This window comes from Sitophilus oryzae, unplaced genomic scaffold (assembly GCF_002938485.1).
Source record: "Sitophilus oryzae breed Bouriz unplaced genomic scaffold, Soryzae_2.0 scaffold_1522_pilon_pilon, whole genome shotgun sequence".
In the NCBI taxonomy this organism is placed as follows: Eukaryota; Metazoa; Arthropoda; class Insecta; order Coleoptera; family Curculionidae; genus Sitophilus; species Sitophilus oryzae.
Window position 1 is genome coordinate 113257 of NW_022146195.1, and position 21813 is coordinate 135069.

The following is a 21813-nucleotide window of genomic DNA, read 5'->3' on the forward strand; positions in this document are numbered from 1 at the left end:
TTTTATAAAAAAATATTCCAATGATAGCCCATATGCACGTCCCTGGTAAATATGTGAAACGTTTTTAGCTTTAAAATACGTTGCATTTATAGTTTTTAACTTTTACCCTCAAAAGTTCATTGAAGACTCTACAAGTATTTGGAAGAAAATTATACTAAATCGAAAAAATATTAAGACTAACACCCTGTAGCTACGAAACAAAACAGAATCGGACCTATATTGATATGAAAAGATATGAAAAATAAATCTTATATTTACGTGTGAAATATCCCCACGAGAGATGGCACATGTTTATTGAAACACCCTGTATATACTAAGAAGTAAGACGGTGGTGAAGAAAGTGAGATGTATGATTGTTGCCTGATATAAAAGTCGAATTACCACCAATGTTGCATCAGGTTATCAGTCAATGTTTTATTCAAATAGTTATAAGTTTTACTATAAATTTTTTGTCAGATGATTTCTTAAAATTTGAGTAATATGCATGAACTCAAATACATGAATTATTATTATAAAACAACGAGAAGTTTAAAAATTAATACATGTTGCTTTGCTTACTTTAGGATACTTAGAAAACAACAAGAAATGGCTGACGCTAGGTCTCTCGCATCCCTCAACACCGAAATGACTGACACTCATTCCGTTACCGAGACCATAGACGATTCCCATCACATCTTCATCGCACCGGTGCCACCTCCACCGCCACCGATAGTACCCCGACAGGAATATATCATGGACATGGAGCCACCGGTAGCCCGTTTGGAGCCTCCCATCGCTGCGGCTCACAAACCGGAAGTTACCTCGCACGTTGTCGATGACGTTTTCTTGAGAACCATCACCGAAAAGAAAACGATAGAAGATATTGAGCGACATAAGAGGTAATTTTTTAATATTATTCAACAGTTATGTTATGTTCTTTTTTGATCTAATAGGAATAAAAAGTGAAAACATACGTAAAAGTTTTTTAGGGATTGCATTGCCAGTTTAAGGTTGATTCTCACTATACCTTCCATATCAGCACCCTTCCGTTTACATAAAATATTATATCATGTAAATGAATAGGACAATGTACACTATCCGTTCCATTTCCCTTCCGTTCCGTATCCTTTCCTTCCATACATTTTTTGGCGGACGGACTGAAGCGTATCGGAAACAGCGTTGTCAAGTTCTTACATTTGTACCAGTTTTATTAACATTTTGCTGATATTTATTTATTCTTTCACCTCATAATTAAATTTATTACCTTTTTCAAAAGATACAAATTTTTATAATAAAACTTTCATAATGTACGATAAATATAAATATGTACAGTAAAGTATAAATTGTACAATAAAAAGTATGGAACTGATACGGAACGAAAGCTTACGTATAGTCAATACAATAAAGGTTGATTCTCACTATATCTTCCATATCAGCTCCCTTCCGTTTCCCTTTCTTTTACATAAAATATTACATCATGTAAATGAATAGGACAATACATACTATCCGTTCCGTTTCGCTTCCGTTCCATATCCTTTCCTTCCATACATTTTTTTGACGGACGGACTGAAGCGTATCGGAAACAGCGTTGTCACGTTCTTCTGATCCGGTATATATCTTATTTCCAAAACTCTCTTAATCCCGTGTTTTTTTGTTCCATAACTGCTCTAATTCTTATCCAATTTTATTTTTTTAGTAAAAAGTGCAATTTTGCATAAATGTATTTTTCCTTTCGTAAAATATCTAAGTAATGCTTAGATTAGCAAATGACAAAGTATTGTTAATAAATATTGGCTAATTAAGTTGCTGTTCATTTTTTGCGTTTATTGAAAATTAACGAATTTGGTTTGGACCTCATTTGTACCAGCTCTGTTAAAATTTGGTTGATGTTTATTTGTTCACCTCTTAATTAAAACTATTACCTTTTTCAAAAGACACAAATGTTTAAAATAAAACTTTAGTAGTGGTATAAATTGTACAATAAAAAGTACGGAGCTGGTACGGAACGGAAGCTTACGTATAGCGTCAATACAAAAATACGGAACGGATATGGAATGGATATGAAATAGAAACGGAAGGTATAGTGAGAATCAACCTTAAAAAATACGGAACTGATATGGAATGGAAACGGAAGGTATAGTGAGAATCAACCTTTCGCTGGAAAACTACGGTCTTCCTATACTGGTGAATTCGGTAATTGTTAAAATATATACATTAAGCTAGAACCAGAAGCCAAAAAATTAGCTAGAACTCAATAGAAGATTTATTCAACTTGATCAAAAGTAGATAATTTCTTGCTTCTAACAAAAAAAGGATTTGCCAGAACAGTTGCCACCTTTATTACTATGGAAATAAACCTTACAATGTTCCTTCTATAACGCTATTAAACTATTCATAATTTTTTTACTGCTTGGAAGGAATTCTTCTTCTTGGAAAAGGAATTCTTCTTGGAAATTTGTGAAAATAATTGTTTTTTTTTTAATTAGTATTAGAAGCCTTAATGGCCATTCGGCTTACTACTGCTTTTTCTGCGACAGGAACAAGGGGCACTAAAATTAGGTCCTAGTTAATCTGTAATTGCTTATACAAGTTTTATTTCATCAAAACTTTAACTGTTCAACAAAAGATTAATAGATGAATAAGAAGAGACTAATTCAGATACATAAGCTAAGATAATTAAAAATACTTAAATAGTCCCGAATATGATAACTATTTTTTTTTAAATTGAATGTTATATTTGTTTTTACTGTACTATGAATATGACTTATCATATTTTCACTCAATTCGTTTTATTCATGTACCTACAATACAAATATTAGACGTACGCTTAGAATAATTTGGGATTTTAGGAGATTTTTATTTATTTGCCATTATTTTTACATTTGTTTTTAATAAATATATGTATTTTGTGATAATGAAATAATTACCGATTACCGGTAATCTAAAAAGTCGGTAAATTCACACAATCCCTATTTTATTAATCTAGAAATTATGCCTTATAATAGTTGGACTTAAAAGGACACTGTTGCAGCGAGTATTATTATTTCTTATTTATATTTGTGTAAAACACTTTACAACATTTATTCAGATATTTACCGTCATTTACATTATTAAACGTCCTTTTCATGTTATTTTCATTAAAAAAACATTTCTATCTACAGCATTAAAAAAAATAGAAATATACAAAAGATTCATATCATTGTTTTGTATAATGACGCTATTAAAATTATTTATTTTAAATTAATTTTAAATCTCATGACTAGAAAGTTTATCAGCAAATCTTTTATCATATAATTGTAGTTATTTTACGTTAAAGTATGTGAGAAATATTCTATATTTGTGTCGTAACTTTTCTGTATATGAGACACACTTATTAATAAGAAAAAAAAATCCCGAAATGTCGTCAGCAGTTTGGCATTTACTGATATTGATATTTCAGCTGGACTTTGATATAATAGAAATACTAATAATGCTTCGATTTTAGTAGAAATAATATTAAAATTCTCAAAAAAAAGAGATTTAGTAATATGGAAATTAATATTTTTTAATTAGTGTGACTAAAATTTACATGTGTATTATTTATGGCCTTAGGTAAAAAAAATCTGTATTAATGTCCATATTTAATAAATTAATTCAATATCTTTTATACCTAATGCAAATAAGATAAAAATTAAGTAATGTTAAGTAAAATAATCTTACCATTGCCATTATGACGGGTTATTTTTAAAATGTTAAAAAATAAAAAAGTTAAGTTTTTATAAACATCACTACGTAGAATATAGCTTGTCAGTTGTTTTCTACTCGCAAAACATATTTGCCCAACGGACAGAAAAATATTAACGTTTCAGAAACTATATCTTGTCCCATCGTCAGAATTAAAAAAAGGAAAATCTATTCAAAATGAAATGGCGTTCACAGGCTTAGGAAAAGGAAGTAAACAACCTTTTATTTAAAAAACTGCCGACGGTTCGACGTGTATTTTCGTCTTTATCAAGGCTATTGTTAGCTAAAAGATTCTTGTGTCAGAAGTGATTAAATACCTTATCCCTATGGATACAATTAACAGCAACAAAAAAATACAGGTCAAAAATACACGTCGAACGTCGACAATTTTTTAAATAAAAGAATGTTCATTTCCTGAACTGAACATGAACTACTGCATTGCATCTATAAGATAAGGATGCAAATCTACCACATTCTATTCAAAATGTGTTAATATAACTATTAATAAAACACTTTATTTTCTAGCAGAAACTAAGTGTTCTCTGTGTAGTTATATTTAGATACTTTAAATAGTTTTTTCTTTTTATTTTTTGTTTTTAGTTTTTGGCAGCACAAATATGCATTGTATTTATATTTTGTTGAACAGTAAACTAGTTATTACAGAGCCACACAAAAAAAGTTTATTATATTTTATTTAATTTTAAGTTAAGGCACTAGACAACAAGTATAAAAAGTTTTATGATTAAGTATGCTTTGAATAGTTATTGAAAACATTTCATTTAAAAAAAGTGGTCTATGCTTTTTACCAGACCATCATATCCTATGGTATTTTTCGACCCTGAGCACTAATCCGCTATCAGAATTACGCTCATCCGCTATCATATCTCATTTTTTTTCTAACCTCAAAAACTTAGTAAATTCAGGAAAATGTAGTAGGAAAATATCAAAAAAATAAATTTCTCTTGTATAACACCATAACCTAATGTAAATGGACCTGATAAACTCAAAACACCCATCAGAATTGAGCTAGCATGTCTCATATTTTTTCTAAATTCAAAAAACCTATTACAAGTCATGGTTTTCGAAAATCGCACGGATCTTAATTAAAATCGGTATAGGGTTTTTTATTGGGTCGTTAATCATGAATCTGACCTCGGAGTGGCATAATTCAAAATGGCCGATGCGAATTTCAAAAAATGCACGAACTTGAACAAAAGTTTGTATATGGGAGTTTTTGGGGTCGCTGATCATGAATCTGATGTCGAATTCGCTAAATTCAAAGTGGCGGATCAAATATGACCGACGCGAATTTAAAAAAAAACGGATCCGAACAAAATCAGTATATGGGAGTTTTTTGGGTCGCTGATCGCAAATCTAAAGTCAAATGGGTCATTGATCGCGAATCTGACATTGGGTTGGCAAAATTCAAGATGGCGGATCCCATATGGCCGACCTCAAGAATAGCCTACTGATTCGAATCAACTCACACCGTTCTTGATTCTTATGGACGTTTTCTGCTCTTTACTCTCATTGTCTGCTAAAATTTTACCGTAAAACAAAATATAATAAGCTTTTTTTATGCTAGTAGTACAAATATATATTTTGCTTCTCATCTAATAAATATTTACTTAAACTAAATACTAATTAAATTTATTTCAGACTTATAACCGAATACCACACTCGACCTAAACCTCCTCCTGCGATAGAAGATACTAGATGGGACGTTACCATTAAGAATTATCCTGTTCAACCCGAGCTGCCAGAGTGGGAGAACTTCTCGGACATATCGTCCGCTTCTGGACTTACGTTGACTCCGAAATCGGAAAGAGCAACCCTTAGTTTACCTCCCCAACCTCAAATAGATGATAACAAGTTACCACTTAATGCGCCGGAACTAGTTAGTAATGTAGGACCACATCATCCTCAGAGGCAATTAATTACTTCAAATTTGACAACTACTGCCAGGTATGTTAGTTTATGTGGTTTCAGCATATTTTTTTATCCTACATCATATACCGGGTGTGTCTCAAAAGTGGCTCACCCCTATATAAGGGAAATATTTCAGATTAAAAAAAAGAGATTTGGTATATTAGTATATGACAAAAATTAGGATTGATTGTTGTATTCAATTGTTTTCAGTTGCTTCCTGTTTCACCGGAAATGACTACAACTTTTGATTTTTAAATGGCTCAGTATTTTTATACGTTATTTGATATAAAATCATACTCGATACTATGACACATCACATGTCAACTTTTGACATTAAAATTTGTGTTAAATTTCAATCTAGGGTGCCATGGCTGTGTTATTGTAGAATGAGTAAGAGGGGGGTTAATCACTGCGATCTTAAAGATCTATTGTATCCCCCTTCCTTGGGTCATCACACAATCATACGCCTGTTGTAGAGGGTACAGGGTATTTCCCATCCTCCTCTGACAACAGTTCTTCCTCCGAGGCTACACACCCTTCCACGGTTGGAGTTTGGCCCTCCGTGCCGCTCTTCGCAGTGGAGGAGCTTGCCTCAGGCTGAGGAACCCGTGAGGTGGAGGCTGGGGGATCTATCTCCATTTTCGCCACCTCTTTAACTTCTTCTTCGTCTCTCCTTCGACCTGATACCGGCATTGTCCCGTATCTATAATAGAGGATATGTTCCTCTTACTCTATTGCCTCCTTGGATTTGAGGTCAATTCCTATTGTGAGGACCTGACCATGACCCTCCTCCCTCGAGTTGATGACTCGCCAACTCGATGTCCTTACATTGAAGTTCTGACGTTGGATAAGGCTCAGCAGGTAGGTGGTGTCTTTCCCCTTGCTCCTCGGCAGAAAGGCCGTTATACGAATTTTTTCTTCCTTCACTGCAACCAGTTTCGGCCCTTGCTAATTTCTAAGGTTAGGTGCGATTTCCACCAACCAATTCGCCGATTCTTGAGATACACAATCTATGAGGATCATGCCCACCCGAAAGTGTATCCCCGCAAAACGCAGCTGACCCACATTTTGTAGATCGTTGTGTTGCGATCCGATCGCCACTACTTCGTCCAGTATAGCCTCTTCTAGAGACGTTTGCTGGTCGGTGGTTAGAGCAATCTCTGGGAAATCCTTTGGCAGTACCGCCATTTTCACTTGTCCAGCAATAGCGGCAAAGCTGGTAATACGTCCCTGCTTGCCTCCCGGTGTTGGACGACTTTCCATCCTGGCTTTTTTCTCTCCCTACCGGAAAAGAGGTGAGAGGTTCCCGCTCCCTCCCTTGTCCTTTGATGGAGATGAGTCAGGTTTTTTCTTGGTTTCTTTACTCTCCCCTTTTCGGAGAAGTGTTTTCGCTTTTGCTTCCTCTGGAGCAAGTCCTTCGTGGAGCAGTCGGAGGTATCTCCGTGCTTCTGCTCCGCTAAGACCTACTCACCTACTCTCAGAGGATCGTCTAGCCCGCCTGGTTGACCCAGGCCGGGTAGACGAAACGGTAGCTTGTGTCGCTTATTGGGTCTAGCGGTAGGCTCCCGACCCTTGCTGGAGAAGGTGGTAGCTTGTGTGCCACTTGTGGAGGATGATCCCAAGCAAGTGTCAGTCGCCTCTCCTCTAGTTTCCTTTGGATTTGGTCCCTTGGAACTTTCATTTGTAATGTTCCCAGTGTCGCTAGGGGGCTTCCCCACAGCTTCACTGGTGGTGTTTTTAATACTGGATCTCATAGTGTTCCCACGAGTCGCTAGGGATAGTTGGTCCACTTCTACAAAGCCCCGCATGCAGAAGTAAGGGGTAAATACAATGGGGTGCCCCCTGATGCCCCAAGGTTGAAGCCAGTAATGGCTAGTCCTCTATCTAGCCATGCATCCCTTTGAGCTGGTCTCGCCATCGTAGGATTTAGTTTTTTGGTGAGGTTGTCTCCTCTTGGTCCAGGCGGTTAAGCCAAGACTCCTCCACACCCTCTACCCGCGAGACGTGACGACAGTCAGTAGAGGGTGCCTGATATGACGGGCAGAGGTAGCCCCGTCCGGCATTGTTATATGTCTTGGTGCAATTCCCTGGGCAAGACTACAGCCAGGGACAAGACAATGAGTTGCTTCTTACACCGAGCTAAAGTGCTAGAGGAGATTCCTCCAGCACCTGACAAGGACCTTCCCCACCAGCGACAAGGTCTTGAATCTCCTAGGGGAAGATGGCTGTGTTTCTTCGTGTCTTATCCTGGTCCGAAAAAACTGCCGAAATCGAATTTTTAATCATACTCATCTCATTTTTTTAAATGGAACGAGGGTGGCTCATTAGCAAATCTGGAAAAAGCATTTTTTACGAATAATTTGGTACCACTCACTTTGTATTCTTAGTCAAATTGTCGTTATGAACCGCAAGTCACACTTTCAAATAAACCATGAGGAGCACATGGGAAAAACTACGAAAGTCCATTTTTTTGCTAATTTGATTTTAATGCACAATATTTTTCGTGTTAAAAAGCTACACCTTTTGGTACATAAATAAACGGGAATATCGATAACGGTCATATAGAAACAGGTCTTTAAAAATGTAAAAAACGATAAAAGTTTATGCATAGTTAGAATGAAACAACGCTTTCCTGACACTCATCTTTTTTCCCGTGCGCCCTTTATATGCGAAACTGTCAAAAGTTTACATGTGATATGTCATTCTATTCAGATTGTCATTTTCTTTCGAATAAACTAAAAAATATCCAGGGTGTTATTTAAAAATTAAAAGTTTTAGTCTTTTCCGGTGACTGAACAGAAAGTGACCGAAAACAATTGAATACGTTAATCAATTCTGACTTATGTCAATTACTAACGTACCAAATCTCGCTTTTTTACCTGAAAAATTATAAAAGTTATAGGGATAAGACGGAATTAGAGAAAACTTTTGAGAAACATCCAGTATATGATCTAGGGATTTTATACATTAAATTAAAATTATATTCAAATAATATATTGAGTATAAAACACTAGACCATAAGAAGTTTTATGATTACTTATGATTTGTTAAATGATAGAGAAGATCTTAAAGAGGGGGATAAGAAGGATAAAAATTTCTTTAGAAATAATTTAACTGTCAAAGTCAAAGGTCGTTCTTGAAAATTTTAAACGACATAGGATTCACATTTTATTTATACTATGATTTTATTATTTGATTCTAGTACACTTTAACCGTGTCAACCAGACTTCATCCATGATTAAACGATTTGAATATACAGGGTCGGCGCTGTTATGTATGCAAACGGTCGATTATTAGGTAAAATACACAAGGTACCACAAAAAGTTAAATACAAAAATTACAGGGTTTTTAAATGTCTATTGGCGAGTAATAAATTTATGTACACAGGGTTGGTCGTAAAGTCGAGGCACATCAAAATTTATTTTTTTAAATAGCTATGTATATTATTGCACATTTCAATTCTTCCCTCAATTCTAAGCAAAAATGGAAATACACACAATGTACCTCAAACCAACCGTTTCCAAGTTATTGGCTTTTGAACATATCACTTAAACAATTTGATTTAATCAATTTCGATATGTTCAGTTTCATCTAATGATGCCATTCTGCCGAAACTGTGATACTGTTGTAATGGGTTTTTAAATGTCTATTAGCTACTAGTAAATTTTAGTATACAGGGTCGGTCATAAACTTGTGACACATCAAACTTAATTTTTTTAAATGGAACCCTCTGTATCTTATTGCATATTTCAATTCTTCCTTCAATTTTGTAATTTCTAGACTTGATATAATCTCATTTTATACATCTATAAATGCTAATTTGAGAACTAATGTCAAATGTACGATCATCGATAGTATCACATTTTCGGCAGAATGGCATCGTTAAATGAAACTGAACATATCGTAATTAATTAAATCAAATTGTTTAAGTGATATTTTCAAAAATTAATAACTCGGAAACGGTTGATTTGAGATACATTGTATGTATTTCGATTTTTGCTTAGAATTGAAGGAAGAATAGAAATATGCTGCAATATACAGGGGGTTCTGTTTAAAAAAAAATAAACCTTTATGTGCCACTTAAATTTATTACTTGCTAATAGATATTTAAAAATCCTATAACTTTTGTATTAAACTTTTTGCGGTACCTACCTCCTATATTTTACCTAATAATCGACCGTTTCCATTCATAAAAGCGACCCTGTATATTTATTAATCCCGATAATAGAGAAGCATAAATATATGATTACTACTTTTATTGTATTACTACTATTATTATACTACTGTGTTAATTTACTAAAATTTAACAATTTTAAAAAATAATTGATGTAATTGTAAGTTCTTTGGATATAAATCATTTCAAAAACATAACCTGAGAGACTTCTTAGTTTTCTTGGTAAAATTCCTTCAGATTTGCTTATGCGTATTCTTGTTATTTTTACATAGACAAACTGAACACACTGCCGACGAAAGGGAAGAAAACTATCTGTCCACCTTCAACGTTCCTCTCGAAAATCCGAGCGTTCCAAACTGGAACGTGTTGATCAGAGTGCTTCAGCCCACCGAGCAAGAAGAAGAAGGCCCGGTAATCGAGAGCGCCGAGACGTTCAACTCGCAGCTAACCGTTGCAGACAAAATGAAATGGAGACAAATAATTACGACAGAATCGACATTAAGGACGCTCTTGACAGAGGCGATAGTCAGAGAAGATTTCGAGAGAATACGAAAAGATGAACGATACGAGAAAATTTTCGAGCCACCCAAATGGGATGTTATTATCAGAATACTTACGCCGGTAAGATATATTTAGTAAATTGTTAGTAACGGTTTTCAAATCAAAACATTCTACGCCAAAACAATAATTAAAGTGTTTAAAATTATATAAAATAAAACAATATTTATCTAAAGTACACTCATATGCCAAAAAAAAACGCAATGGAGAATTTCTTCGTCAGGTTTAAAGTGTTATATGTTTTATACTTCTAGCCCTATTTTCATGATTTTTTTAAAAACAAATTTATTTGTATTTACATTTATTTATACATTTTTATACAAATTTATCAACTTTAATTCATAAACTTAGTTTTTTATAAACTTTAGTATAAGAAAATTAAAATACCTTTTGGTTGCAAACTCCATAAGACGACGCATAGTGTCATTGATGATGTGCACCGAAAGTTTACAGTTGAGGGTTGGAACTTTTGGTGTTACACAGCAAAATAAAAACACTAAATCACCCCAATACACCAAAACACTTTTACTTTTACACTGGACGCGCGTTTCGCTAACCATGTTAGCATCATCAGCAGATAATTATAAACTGTTCCGTTGACCGTGAAGCCATCGAAGATTACAGTTGAAGGTTGGAACCTTTACTGTTACACAGCAAAATAAAAACACTAAATCACCACAATACACCAAAACACTTTTACTTTTACACTGGACGCGCGTTTCGGTTTGGTTTGGTTTGGTCAAGACAACCGAAAGTTGTTTTAATTTCCCTATATTTGGCGTATTATACAGGCTTAATTGAAGGGTTGCTTTTTATCCTAACTTTAAAACACCCTGTGCGATAAGAACCATATCTCCTGAGCATTTTCTTATTTGACTCATGTCGACATGTTTAACTACTACACAACATGGTTAATTTTTATGAGCGAAATGAACTTCCCACCAACAATTTGCAATTTTTTCGACTATCATTATTTTATTAAGATATTTTTTAATATCACGAGGTGGTGCTTTTGGTGACTATTTTCGTAAGACACTATTAGACCTCTATTTTAAAATTTAAAAAACGTTAAAACGTAACGATACGGGCTTGGTTTTAATAAATATTAATAACACTAACAGATCCAAGAATATTAATAAAAATATAACTATAATAACTAAGGTGCAAACAAACCTAAAAAAACTTAAAAATACTCTAATACTTTGTATTGGCTCCCCGGTTTCTATAACTGTTTGTAGATGTCGGTTCATACTGTTAATGAGGCTGCAAATATATTGTGTTATGTTTTCTCATTCTTCTTCAAGGACCAAGCGAATATTCATAATTTCGGTCATCTTCAACAAGATCAATAACTTTTGCACAATCTTCGACTCTAAGAACCATATTCAATCGTACAATGCAATAATCACCAAAGCCACCTCGTCAATATGAAAAATTAACGATAACTGAAAAAATTGCAAATTATTTGCGGCAAGTTCATTTTGCTCCTAAAAAGTAAGCCAGGCATATGTTAACATGAGTACAAAATATTCAGGTTCTGACCGAAAAATAATGTTTTTGGAAAATTTGCACACGAAATGATTGCACAGGATGTTTTAAAGATAAGGTAAAATATAACTCTTCGATTAACCCTGTATAATAAGTCAAATATTAAAGATTATAATAAACTGAGTTTAAGAATTAAAATTAATATGTTTGCATACAGTTTGCTAAAAAATAAAGGAAATTGGGCTAAAAATACAAAAAATATAACATTTTAAACTAGACCAAAAAAAATTTCCGTTGCGTTTTTTCATCTGAGTGTAATAATCTATTTCTCAGTACATTATTAACTACTCCCAACCTTATCATACACAAATATAGTCTAAGAGCTAGCAACGTTTTCGAGAAAGTATTTTAAGAGGTCTGGCTCTTTGATATATCTATTATTATGCTCTCTGGAACAGCGTGCAGGCCGTCTGGCTGCCGATACACGTTGCGTTTACTACTGCGCATCCAAAGAAGATCCTCTATTTTTTACTTAGCGGTTTAAATTCTAGTATAGAATAAAAACCGAGCAAGTCTCCATTAGCTCGGCGCGTAGAGCTTTTGCCTATGAAGCGAAGGTCAGTGGTTCGATTCCGGCTGGGGTTGCAACTTTTTTATTTTTTTTTAGTTTATATTCTGATAGTAAAGTATTAAATATTTGCTTTTTTATCACCAGAACGGATAGCGTTTATGGGTTTATGATCCGTAGTGTATATAAGTAGAATTTGATACTTTCATTTGTTTTGAAGGATTATTGTGGTAATTAATTATTAGATAGGTTTAGGATGGTCTGGCTGCCGCCCCGGTAGGTGGCGTTCGCTACTGCGCATCACATGGGTACAGGGTGTCTCATTTTCGTGCGTTTTTTGGGATTTCGGATATCTGGGATTTCTCGTTTATGAGTAGAGATACAATGATACGTTTTTTTTTTCACATTACTTTGCTAGTTTTTTATGTAACTAAATATTTTACCCCTAAATTTGTGCATTTTCTACACATTAACATTAATCAATCTTGTTTAGAAAGTATTATTACTTTATTTAATTTAATTTAACCAGATAATTTTGTTTTCCATCGTTATCTTAACAAACTGAACTGAAAATAAACTTGTGTAGTTTTTAGATAACAATCTGTTAAAAAAAGTATTATTAAAATAATAAACAACAGCTGAAAAAAATATTTTGAAGAAAGACAGGCAGAAATTACCTTAATAAAGCATTAAAATGTTAATTTTTATATATTATGTTTAAATCTTTAAAATAAAATTATAAACGAGAAATCCCAAAAAACGCACAAAAATGGGACACCCTGTACACATGTGATGCGCAGTAATGAACGCAACCTACCGGCGCGGCAGCCAGACCATCCTAAACCTGCCTAATAATTAATTACCACAATAATCCTTCAAAACAAATGAAAGTATCAAATTCTACTTATACCCACTACGGATCATAAACCCATAAGCGCCATCCGTTTTGGTGATAAAAAAGCAAATATTTAATACTTTACTATCAGAATATAAACGAAAAAAAAAAATAAAAAGGTTACACCCCTAGCCGGTATCGAACCACTGACCTTCGCGTCATAGGCGAAAGCTCTACGCGCCGAGCTAATGGAGACTTGCTTGATTTTTATTCAATACTAGAATTTAAAGCGCTAAGTAAAAAATAGAGGATCTTCTTTGGATGCGCAGTAGTAAACGCAACGGGTATCGGCAGCCAGACGGGCCGCATGCTATTCCAGAGAGCATAATAAAAGATATATCAAAGAGCCAGACGTCTTAAAATACTTGTTTTCCCGACGTTGCTAGCTCTCGTACTAATACGTTAATAACGATACAGCAAAACATAGAATTCCCTCATTTTACGTGAAGGTTACGTTCCTTAAAAACACCGCGTAAAGGTGGATTTTCATGCATCCTTATCCGCTATACAATCATTTCACTACGCAATGATTGGTCCTAGTATTTTCACCCCACTTTTTAAACGAAAAATTTTCACCCCTGTTCGTCAAGTTAAAATAAATTTAACTTTGTGTACGATACGGATGTTTTGACCCTTTTTTGATAAATTTAATCTAACTTTACTTTGTTGACAAATTTGGAGAATTTTTGGTATTGGGAAATTTAAATTCTATTTCCAGTTAATATAAAACGTTACATTTTAAAGAGTCTGTAATCGTATCATCGTATCGTCGTATATCGGATGAATGATAATCTGCTTTATATCGAAACGGCGTATTTTGACAGAAACTTTAGATTACATAAAAAATACAGGGTGAGTCTGAAATAAGTGCAAATATTAGTAGGGAAGATATTACGACAGTAAACGGCGTTTATGATTTTGTTTCTAAAAAAAACTAGGTAATAAGTAACAGATAAATTTTAGAGAATGAAGAAAAAAACAAAAAATAAAACAGTGGTTCAAAATTTAGGCAAAATATATATTTTATTAAAGAGAAATTATATTTCTTTTATCGAGATCTATCAACTCTAAAAATATTTGTAGATATTTAAGACTCACTCTGTATAATAAATATCTATCTGTAGTTCATATCAAATAAACTTTTAGTCACGTGATTAAGCTTGACCGGTACAGCGTTGCGTACTTTTACATATATTCTTTTAATCAAAATATTTTAGGAAACAAAAATAAATTAATTATAAATATATAAACAGTTATTATTTACATCAACAAAACTCACCTTCTTAACAGCACTTAAGGAACATAAACTACCAATTTCCCGTTAAAAATATATTAATAAAGTTGCGATGAGTTTTTTAAGGCTATTAAGCTATCTTGTACATTTCGCACTAAAAGAGGTTCTAAAAAGAACAATGGCAAGGTCTGCTAGTAAACAATTTTAAGCTTAAAGAATCACAATACTATTTAAGTAAACCAAAAGCTTTTGTAATTCAAAACTAAAGTGTCAAAACGAATGACAATGTTAGGAAATAAATAAATAAACGTGGCAACAATGTGACATTTTTACAGCAGAGCCACTACCTGAATCTCCAGCGTAAAATTTAAATTCCAGTTAGTCAGCCCGGCGCCGAATATGTCCATAGTTGGAACAATGAATTTAAAAATCGCGCGCTCGATTACTTGACTAAAAGTTTATTTGATATGAACTATATGTAGTTTATTAACATTAGTACAGTTTTTGGCAACAGTTTTGATCCTTTATCTTTGTTCAGTACTCTGTAAATTCACTGGACACGGCATTACATCTGGGCATCCAAAGTGTATACAATTGATTAGTATCAATAGAAAAACAATTATTAGCTTAAAAAAGCGGTTTTTGTTGCTTAACTCATTTTTATTTATTTTCTAAATGGATAGTAAGTTTGGTATAAAGTATTAATTTCGGTATTATTTTATGCTACAGATCGATAAGCAACCAAAGTCTCGATTCCGAAAGAAGAACGACTGGGACAATCGAAGCCGAAGAAGCAGCTTGCCAACTCTATACGAATACGACTCCGATGGGGAGAGTAGTGTAAGGACTTTAACCAGAGAACCGATGGTTCATCCGTCTATACCAAGAAGGTAACATATTATATTAATATTATTGATTTTATTAATGGGTAATATAGATTTAATAGTTTACATTAAAATTTATTATAGTTTACATTAAAAACATTACCAAGAGGTGCCCCATATTTTTTTATCTCTATCGGCGAATATATTGTGTATCAGTCTGAATTTTATTATATACAGGATGAGTTTTCTACGATGTTCTCTCGTAGGTATACGGAGATAGAGGATACTACTGGAGACTTGGTTAAATGGGGAAAGAATTGAAGTTTTGTGGGGTCATAAATATGCGATTTTCAGATTTTTTAAACAGTTTATGGTTTACTATATTCTTTCAGTATGACATGTATCATTATGACACTCCTCCCCATAATGAAAGAAATGTTAAAAATTACTTATATCATAATTATGCAAACTCAGGGATAGGAAGAGGTAGACCAATTGCATGGGCCCCCACTATCATCTCACCTATCCATTTTTGATTTTCTTGTGCGGTATGGTTAATAACAAAGTTTACAAAAGAACTTATATATGTATTACGAGAGGCACTCGACCGGTCGTTCTGTGAGATAGCTAGTAGGTAATTCGGTTTTAAAAAGATACATTTATGTATTCAAAACAATGGCGGATTTTTTGAACATTTTCAAAAATAACTTAAAATGTATGTAGTGATATTATTTTTTTAAGTTTTAGTTTGTGTAATGTAAATTGTAAAGAACCGTTTAATAAAATATTCTGTCGTTTTATAAGTTATAAATCATAACAGAATAAGAATACCATACCAACTAAGTGAAATTAGTCAAGAAAGATAATTAATTAATTGGTGGTTAAATGTAAGAATAACTTTTTTTGTTAAATTTCGCCACCCTTGTTGCATGATGTGTAATAATATATGTAATGTTACACATCTTTTTTTTCTTCAATAAAGACGATTATTATTATTATTATTATTATTAATTATTAAAGTAATTTTTCGAAAAAAAAACGTATTAAAGTTTATATCGCTGAAAAGCTAAAAAAAATTGCGCTTCGGTCATGTCCAAATATGGCTTCCATTAAAAAAAAACATATGTTTGTGTCATGTTTCAAAAATGACAGACTTTAGGAAAAAAACGGAGAACACAATCTCATTTAGGATGTGATTATCTACAACTTTTATCTGAAAACTTTTTGTTTAAACTAGATTATAATGGAATTAGAAACAATTTTAAAAATAGCCGAAATTTATTTTTTTCGAAATATCTAGTAAGCTATAAACTTTTTCAAAAATCTGAAAGGCGCATACTTATGATCCCACAAAACAGCAATTATTTCCCCCATTTAACGGACTCTCTATCTCTAGTAGTTTCCCAGATACACATAGAAAACATCGTACCCTATATTTCTCACATTTTCACCCTATATTTGTTGATCTACTATGTTAAAAGTTTTTTCTTGTCTTGTTTTCCCTGTTGAGTTGTATTTCATTACTAATTGCTTGTATTTAACACTATGAAATAATCCGTTTCATCATCAGTGTTATTTTATATATTTTTATTAGGTATAGTTCTCTCACTGTCACTCTCTAGATTTTTATTACACATACATCCGAGCTATATCTAGTGACACTTTTGACGTTGATGCTATAGTAGTGACTAATTCATAAAGAAGTCTTTTAATATGTCACGTAAACCATCAAGACAGCTCTGTCAAGATTAATATACAGACCGGACCACCGTAGTAGTAACATAGGCAGAACTTGAAAATTAGCGTATACCCGTCCGCCGGATAAAAAGCAGGCGAAAAAATGCGATAAAATAAAAATAAATAGAAATGTGACAAGAATGTTTCAGAATTTGTATTTATTCGTGTTTTAATAGCCAAAACGAATACATAGATTCTCGCGACAGCTCTCGTGTAAAATTTATTTTATAAGTAAAATATTGGATGTTTACGAAGTTCGTAAAAAAATTCAAATTTTAAAATGGTATTTCCAAAATAGGTCTTATCGGGATATACAAGCAATTTTTCAACAAACTTTTGTAAACATGCCAATTCCATCTTTACCTGCTATATCAAGAGTTATAAATAATTTTGAAACACATGGGTGCGTGTCACCACAAAAACACAAAAAGCCTGATGTGTTGATTAATGAAGAACAGGAGATAAAGCAAGTGTTCATTTGTGCTACCGCGGTTCAAAATCCCGTTTTCAAGTAATCAAATTGCACGGTTAAAAGGGTGCCCTTAAAAACAATAGATACCGATCGTATAAAGCGGGTAAAACTGAAGAAATTTTCCATGAAGACCAATATCGGCGTATGGTGTTTTGTGAATCTGTAATGGAAAAGGTCAATTTAGATGAAAACTTTATTGGGTGTATAGTTTTCACCGACGAATCAACTTTTCATTTATTGAGTCGTCATAACCCTATTCAAGTATGATATTGGTCTCGGGAAAATTTGCAGATATTTTGAGGTACTCACGCAATATCCTCAAAAGCTAAATGTTTGGTGTGGTTTTGTAGGATAGCATATGGTTGATCCATTTTTTATAGAGGGTAATTTAACTCTTGCAAAGTATTTGGACTTGTTGCAGCAGCAGATTGTCCCTAGAATTTGTGAGTTATTGGGAGAAAGATTCCACAATGTCTGGTTTCAACAAGATGGTTGCTCTACTCACAATGCCCGTATTGTTCAAGAATATTTGAACAATACTTTTCCCAACCGTTTAATTAGTGTACATGGAACTATTTTGTGGTCCGCTAGATCACCAGATCTTTCTCCCAATGATTTCTTTTGGTGGGGTTATGTAAAATTCAAAGTGTATGGTCATAATAGGGCTAATAATCTGGATGAGCTTCAAGTAAAAATACGAGAGGCTTTCCAAACTATTAGCCCTAATATGTCAGCCAATGTCAGACGGGGATTTTACGACTGCCTAGGCTTCTATATAGCACAAGAAGGTGGTCTTTTTGAACACTTGTTATAACTTTTTTTTATTTAGAGTAATATTTTATTTTTTTTTATTTTATTAATGTATTTTTTAATTTTGGAAATGAGTTTTGGGTTTAGAGAATTTATTTATTTTAAGTTTTAGCTTGTAAACACACTCAAATAATAAATTAAGTATTTTATTTTAAATGTTACCTTAAGTGAAGTTAAACATTTAAAATGAAAATAATAAATACTCGGCACTTCTCGAGTCGTATTCCTAGTCTGTCACGACCGACCCGTCCAAGCACAAATGCAACTGCGTACTGCCTGACCAGCCGCCAGCCGACTAGATACGAGGCGCTTCCGCGCTTCAGCCGGCAGTGAATCTCGAGTACGAACGTAATCGGGTAAACGCATATTCGTCCGGCAACCTGCTATGTTACTAGTAGCCTGGTCTTCTCTGCATATACCTGTTGCTTAATGACTAGCTGTACTTAATGTATATAAACAATTACAAAAAAACTCTTTAATGATGATGCATTTTTTAAAAATAAACTTAAATTTAAACTTGCAACATTGAAACTTTGTAAAAATTATTAAAAATTTTGTGCAAATTCGAACTGAAATGATATAAATATAATTTTAGTTTATACTGCATAAACAAATAAGTTTTTAAGTAAAAAATCGATACACGATAATATAATATCGACCTTTTTTTAATTACTTAGGTATTCTAGATCCAGTAACAGGAGCGAGGCCGACCTCAGATCAATGTCAGAAATGACCGTTGACTTTGGCAGGCCCGACCACATCGACAGCCAATCAGAAGCTTCCAGTTATTATCCAGACCGGAGGTACTACGAAGATTCCGAAGCGGATACTGGATCGACTCACGCTCGCTCTCTTGCTAGATCTTTAAGTCAGCCTAGTCTGGCTAGATCAGCAAGTGAATTTACTGAAAGGTAAAAGGAATAATATTAACTCAAAGTACTAAATACTAGAAAAAAAATATAAAGTTAAAAAAATATTTAGTTTTATTTAATTATTCATAGATATTTTTTCGTTTCATTATTATTCAGGGTGAGTCTTAAATAAGTACAAATATTTTAGGGGTGGTATCTTTTGATCCCAGAAATACGTATATTTGAATTTTTTTTGCGAAAAAAATTAGTATTGTTACGTTTTTCGTCCGTGTGGATAGAAAGTCTAATTTATTTAAACACAATTTATTTTACCCTAAGTAACAAAACAATAACGATAAAACTACTTAAAGAACTGTTTTCAACTTATTTACTATTTATTTATCTAGCTATTTATCTAAAAGGAATTTATTTTCAATTTAGGGCGGCAATTGTCCGCGTCGACTGATCTGTTTGTTTCTGTCCTCCTCAGGCCCCAGGCGTCGGGTTATATATGAGAGAAACAGATAGTCCAGATTTTGCTCGAATGTTTTTAGCCGCTGCACGCCGGCGCCGTTCTTTGTCTCCAGATTATTCCATTCGTTCTCGAATGGGAGCGGGGCATATTAGTCAGGTTAGGCCGAGTCCACAAGGGTCTGCAACGATATTTTTCGAAAAAAAAACTGGATTTTAAAGTTTTATTTAACAAACATAATATTTTTATAATTGGTTTTATTTATGGTTCCTTGTATACCGAACTTGCTGTACCTTGCTACTCCCAATGCGTTAAACGCTATTATACGGGAGCTATTATTATTATTATTATTATTATATCTTTATAATATGGCAACATATATGTAGTAGATTAAATTTACTAAAAAGAAAAACCTGAAAAAATCCAGTGGTTCTCAAAATTTAAGCAAAATAATATTTTCTAAATTTTCAAAGTAAAGTAACTTGATTATTTTGGACTTATTTGAAAAACGATAAAGAGAAATATGTTTCTTTTATCGAGATCTACCAGCCCTGTAAAAAATTGCACTAATTTAAGACTCACGCTGTATAAATACTATCATTTATATTCTCATCAAGAATAGAGTGTAGATTATTTAGTAGTTTTTAACCAATCTCTTTTCTTTTATTTTTACCTATTTGTAGACAGTAAAGGTAGCTTTTTTATAAAGTTGCCTAGATATAGGTCAGATATTGCTAGATATATGTAGTCTCTATCTAGATATTTTCTTGGTATTTTTTATTGTTTGAACTATGTTATCACTCAATCATGATTAGTTATGATCTGTACATTATTTGTATATCTAATGCACTTTTCTTTAGCAGAATTTTTATATGACAAATATTAATATTAATATACAATCAATTAAATGATAACAATAATAGATGATGTTTCTATTTAAAAAAAAAACTTCTCGTAGTATTTTTTATTTCAAAATTTATAACATACTAGCTCATCCAACTTCCGTTGAATTTCTATTCTACAATATCTAGTATGCCAATGGTTTACAGTAAAATCGATTATAACAAATAATCTATAAGCGTGAGTGACGTGAGCTGTCAATTGCATCAGTAGATGCCCTAGTTCTAAACCAAATTTATTTAAAAAATAATTTTTAGTAAATTTTTCTTCCTGTTTTTTTATATTTGAATTCTTGTAGCAGGTGTATCTTTTAATTGCTTTTAGTGAACTAACTGCGATGAACAAACACTTGCATGTTAATAAACTAACTGAAAACTGGATACACTTTTCAATCGAATGGAACGTGCACTCAGAAATAGATAAATTAAATTTTTGATCGATAGATGCCAACCGATGTAGATTTTAAACGATAATTGCGCGCGATTGTCTGCGTGAAGTTTAATAATCGTTTTCTAAATTGTTCCATTTACTGCATAATTTAAATTTTTCTTATTAATTTTTTCAATTTTTCTATCCATAAGAACATAAAAAGTATTAGAACTTTAGGAAAAAAATTAATGATATCGGTAAAGTCGTTCTAATGCATAACCATGGAATATAGAAATTCATTTTTTCAGATTAAAAACAAGATTTGGTATGTTAGTAAACGATATAAATGAGGAATGATTGACGTATTTAAGTAGTTTCCTTCACTTCCTGTGTCACTGGAAATTACTACAATTTTTGATTTTTAAATGGTAACCTCTCTATTTTTTTATTTTATAATCGAATTCTGTTTTTTAATCGAAAATGTCAAAGTTGTCATATGATATGGCAATCTATTCAGAAAGTTATTTTGTATCATATAAGATAAAAAATACCGAGAGTATCATTTAAAAATCAAAAGTTGTACTGATTTCCGGTGAAACAGCCATATACTAACATACCAAATTATTTTTTTATCTAAAAAAAAATAAAAAAGTTATAGGGGTAAGCCTGTAATATATTTACTAGATTACAATAAATATTAAAGTAAATAAAACCTCTCTTCAAACAGAAATTATAAAAAATATAATTGTCACCTGTATTATCCCAGGTAGTCCTACGAATCACCGTATATCATATTAGTAATAGCATTGTTCACAACTTTTTGTATTAAA

The 21813-nt window shown here is 32.8% G+C and overlaps 1 protein-coding gene across 3 annotated transcripts in view; it reads left to right on the forward strand.

Moving 5' to 3' along the window:
- The window catches only part of LOC115878769, a 127724-nt gene that overhangs the window by 99354 nt on the left and 6557 nt on the right, over nt 1-21813 (forward strand). For 2 of the 3 annotated variants that reach the window (XM_030895360.1, XM_030895362.1), the window contains 5 exons: nt 564-878; nt 5362-5667; nt 10078-10426; nt 15278-15438; nt 19069-19302. In XM_030895360.1, the coding sequence (XP_030751220.1) occupies nt 564-878; nt 5362-5667; nt 10078-10426; nt 15278-15438; nt 19069-19302 (1365 nt within the window). The remainder of the gene's footprint in view (nt 1-563; nt 879-5361; nt 5668-10077; nt 10427-15277; nt 15439-19068; nt 19303-21813) is intronic. The other variant, XM_030895361.1, reaches the window with a different exon arrangement.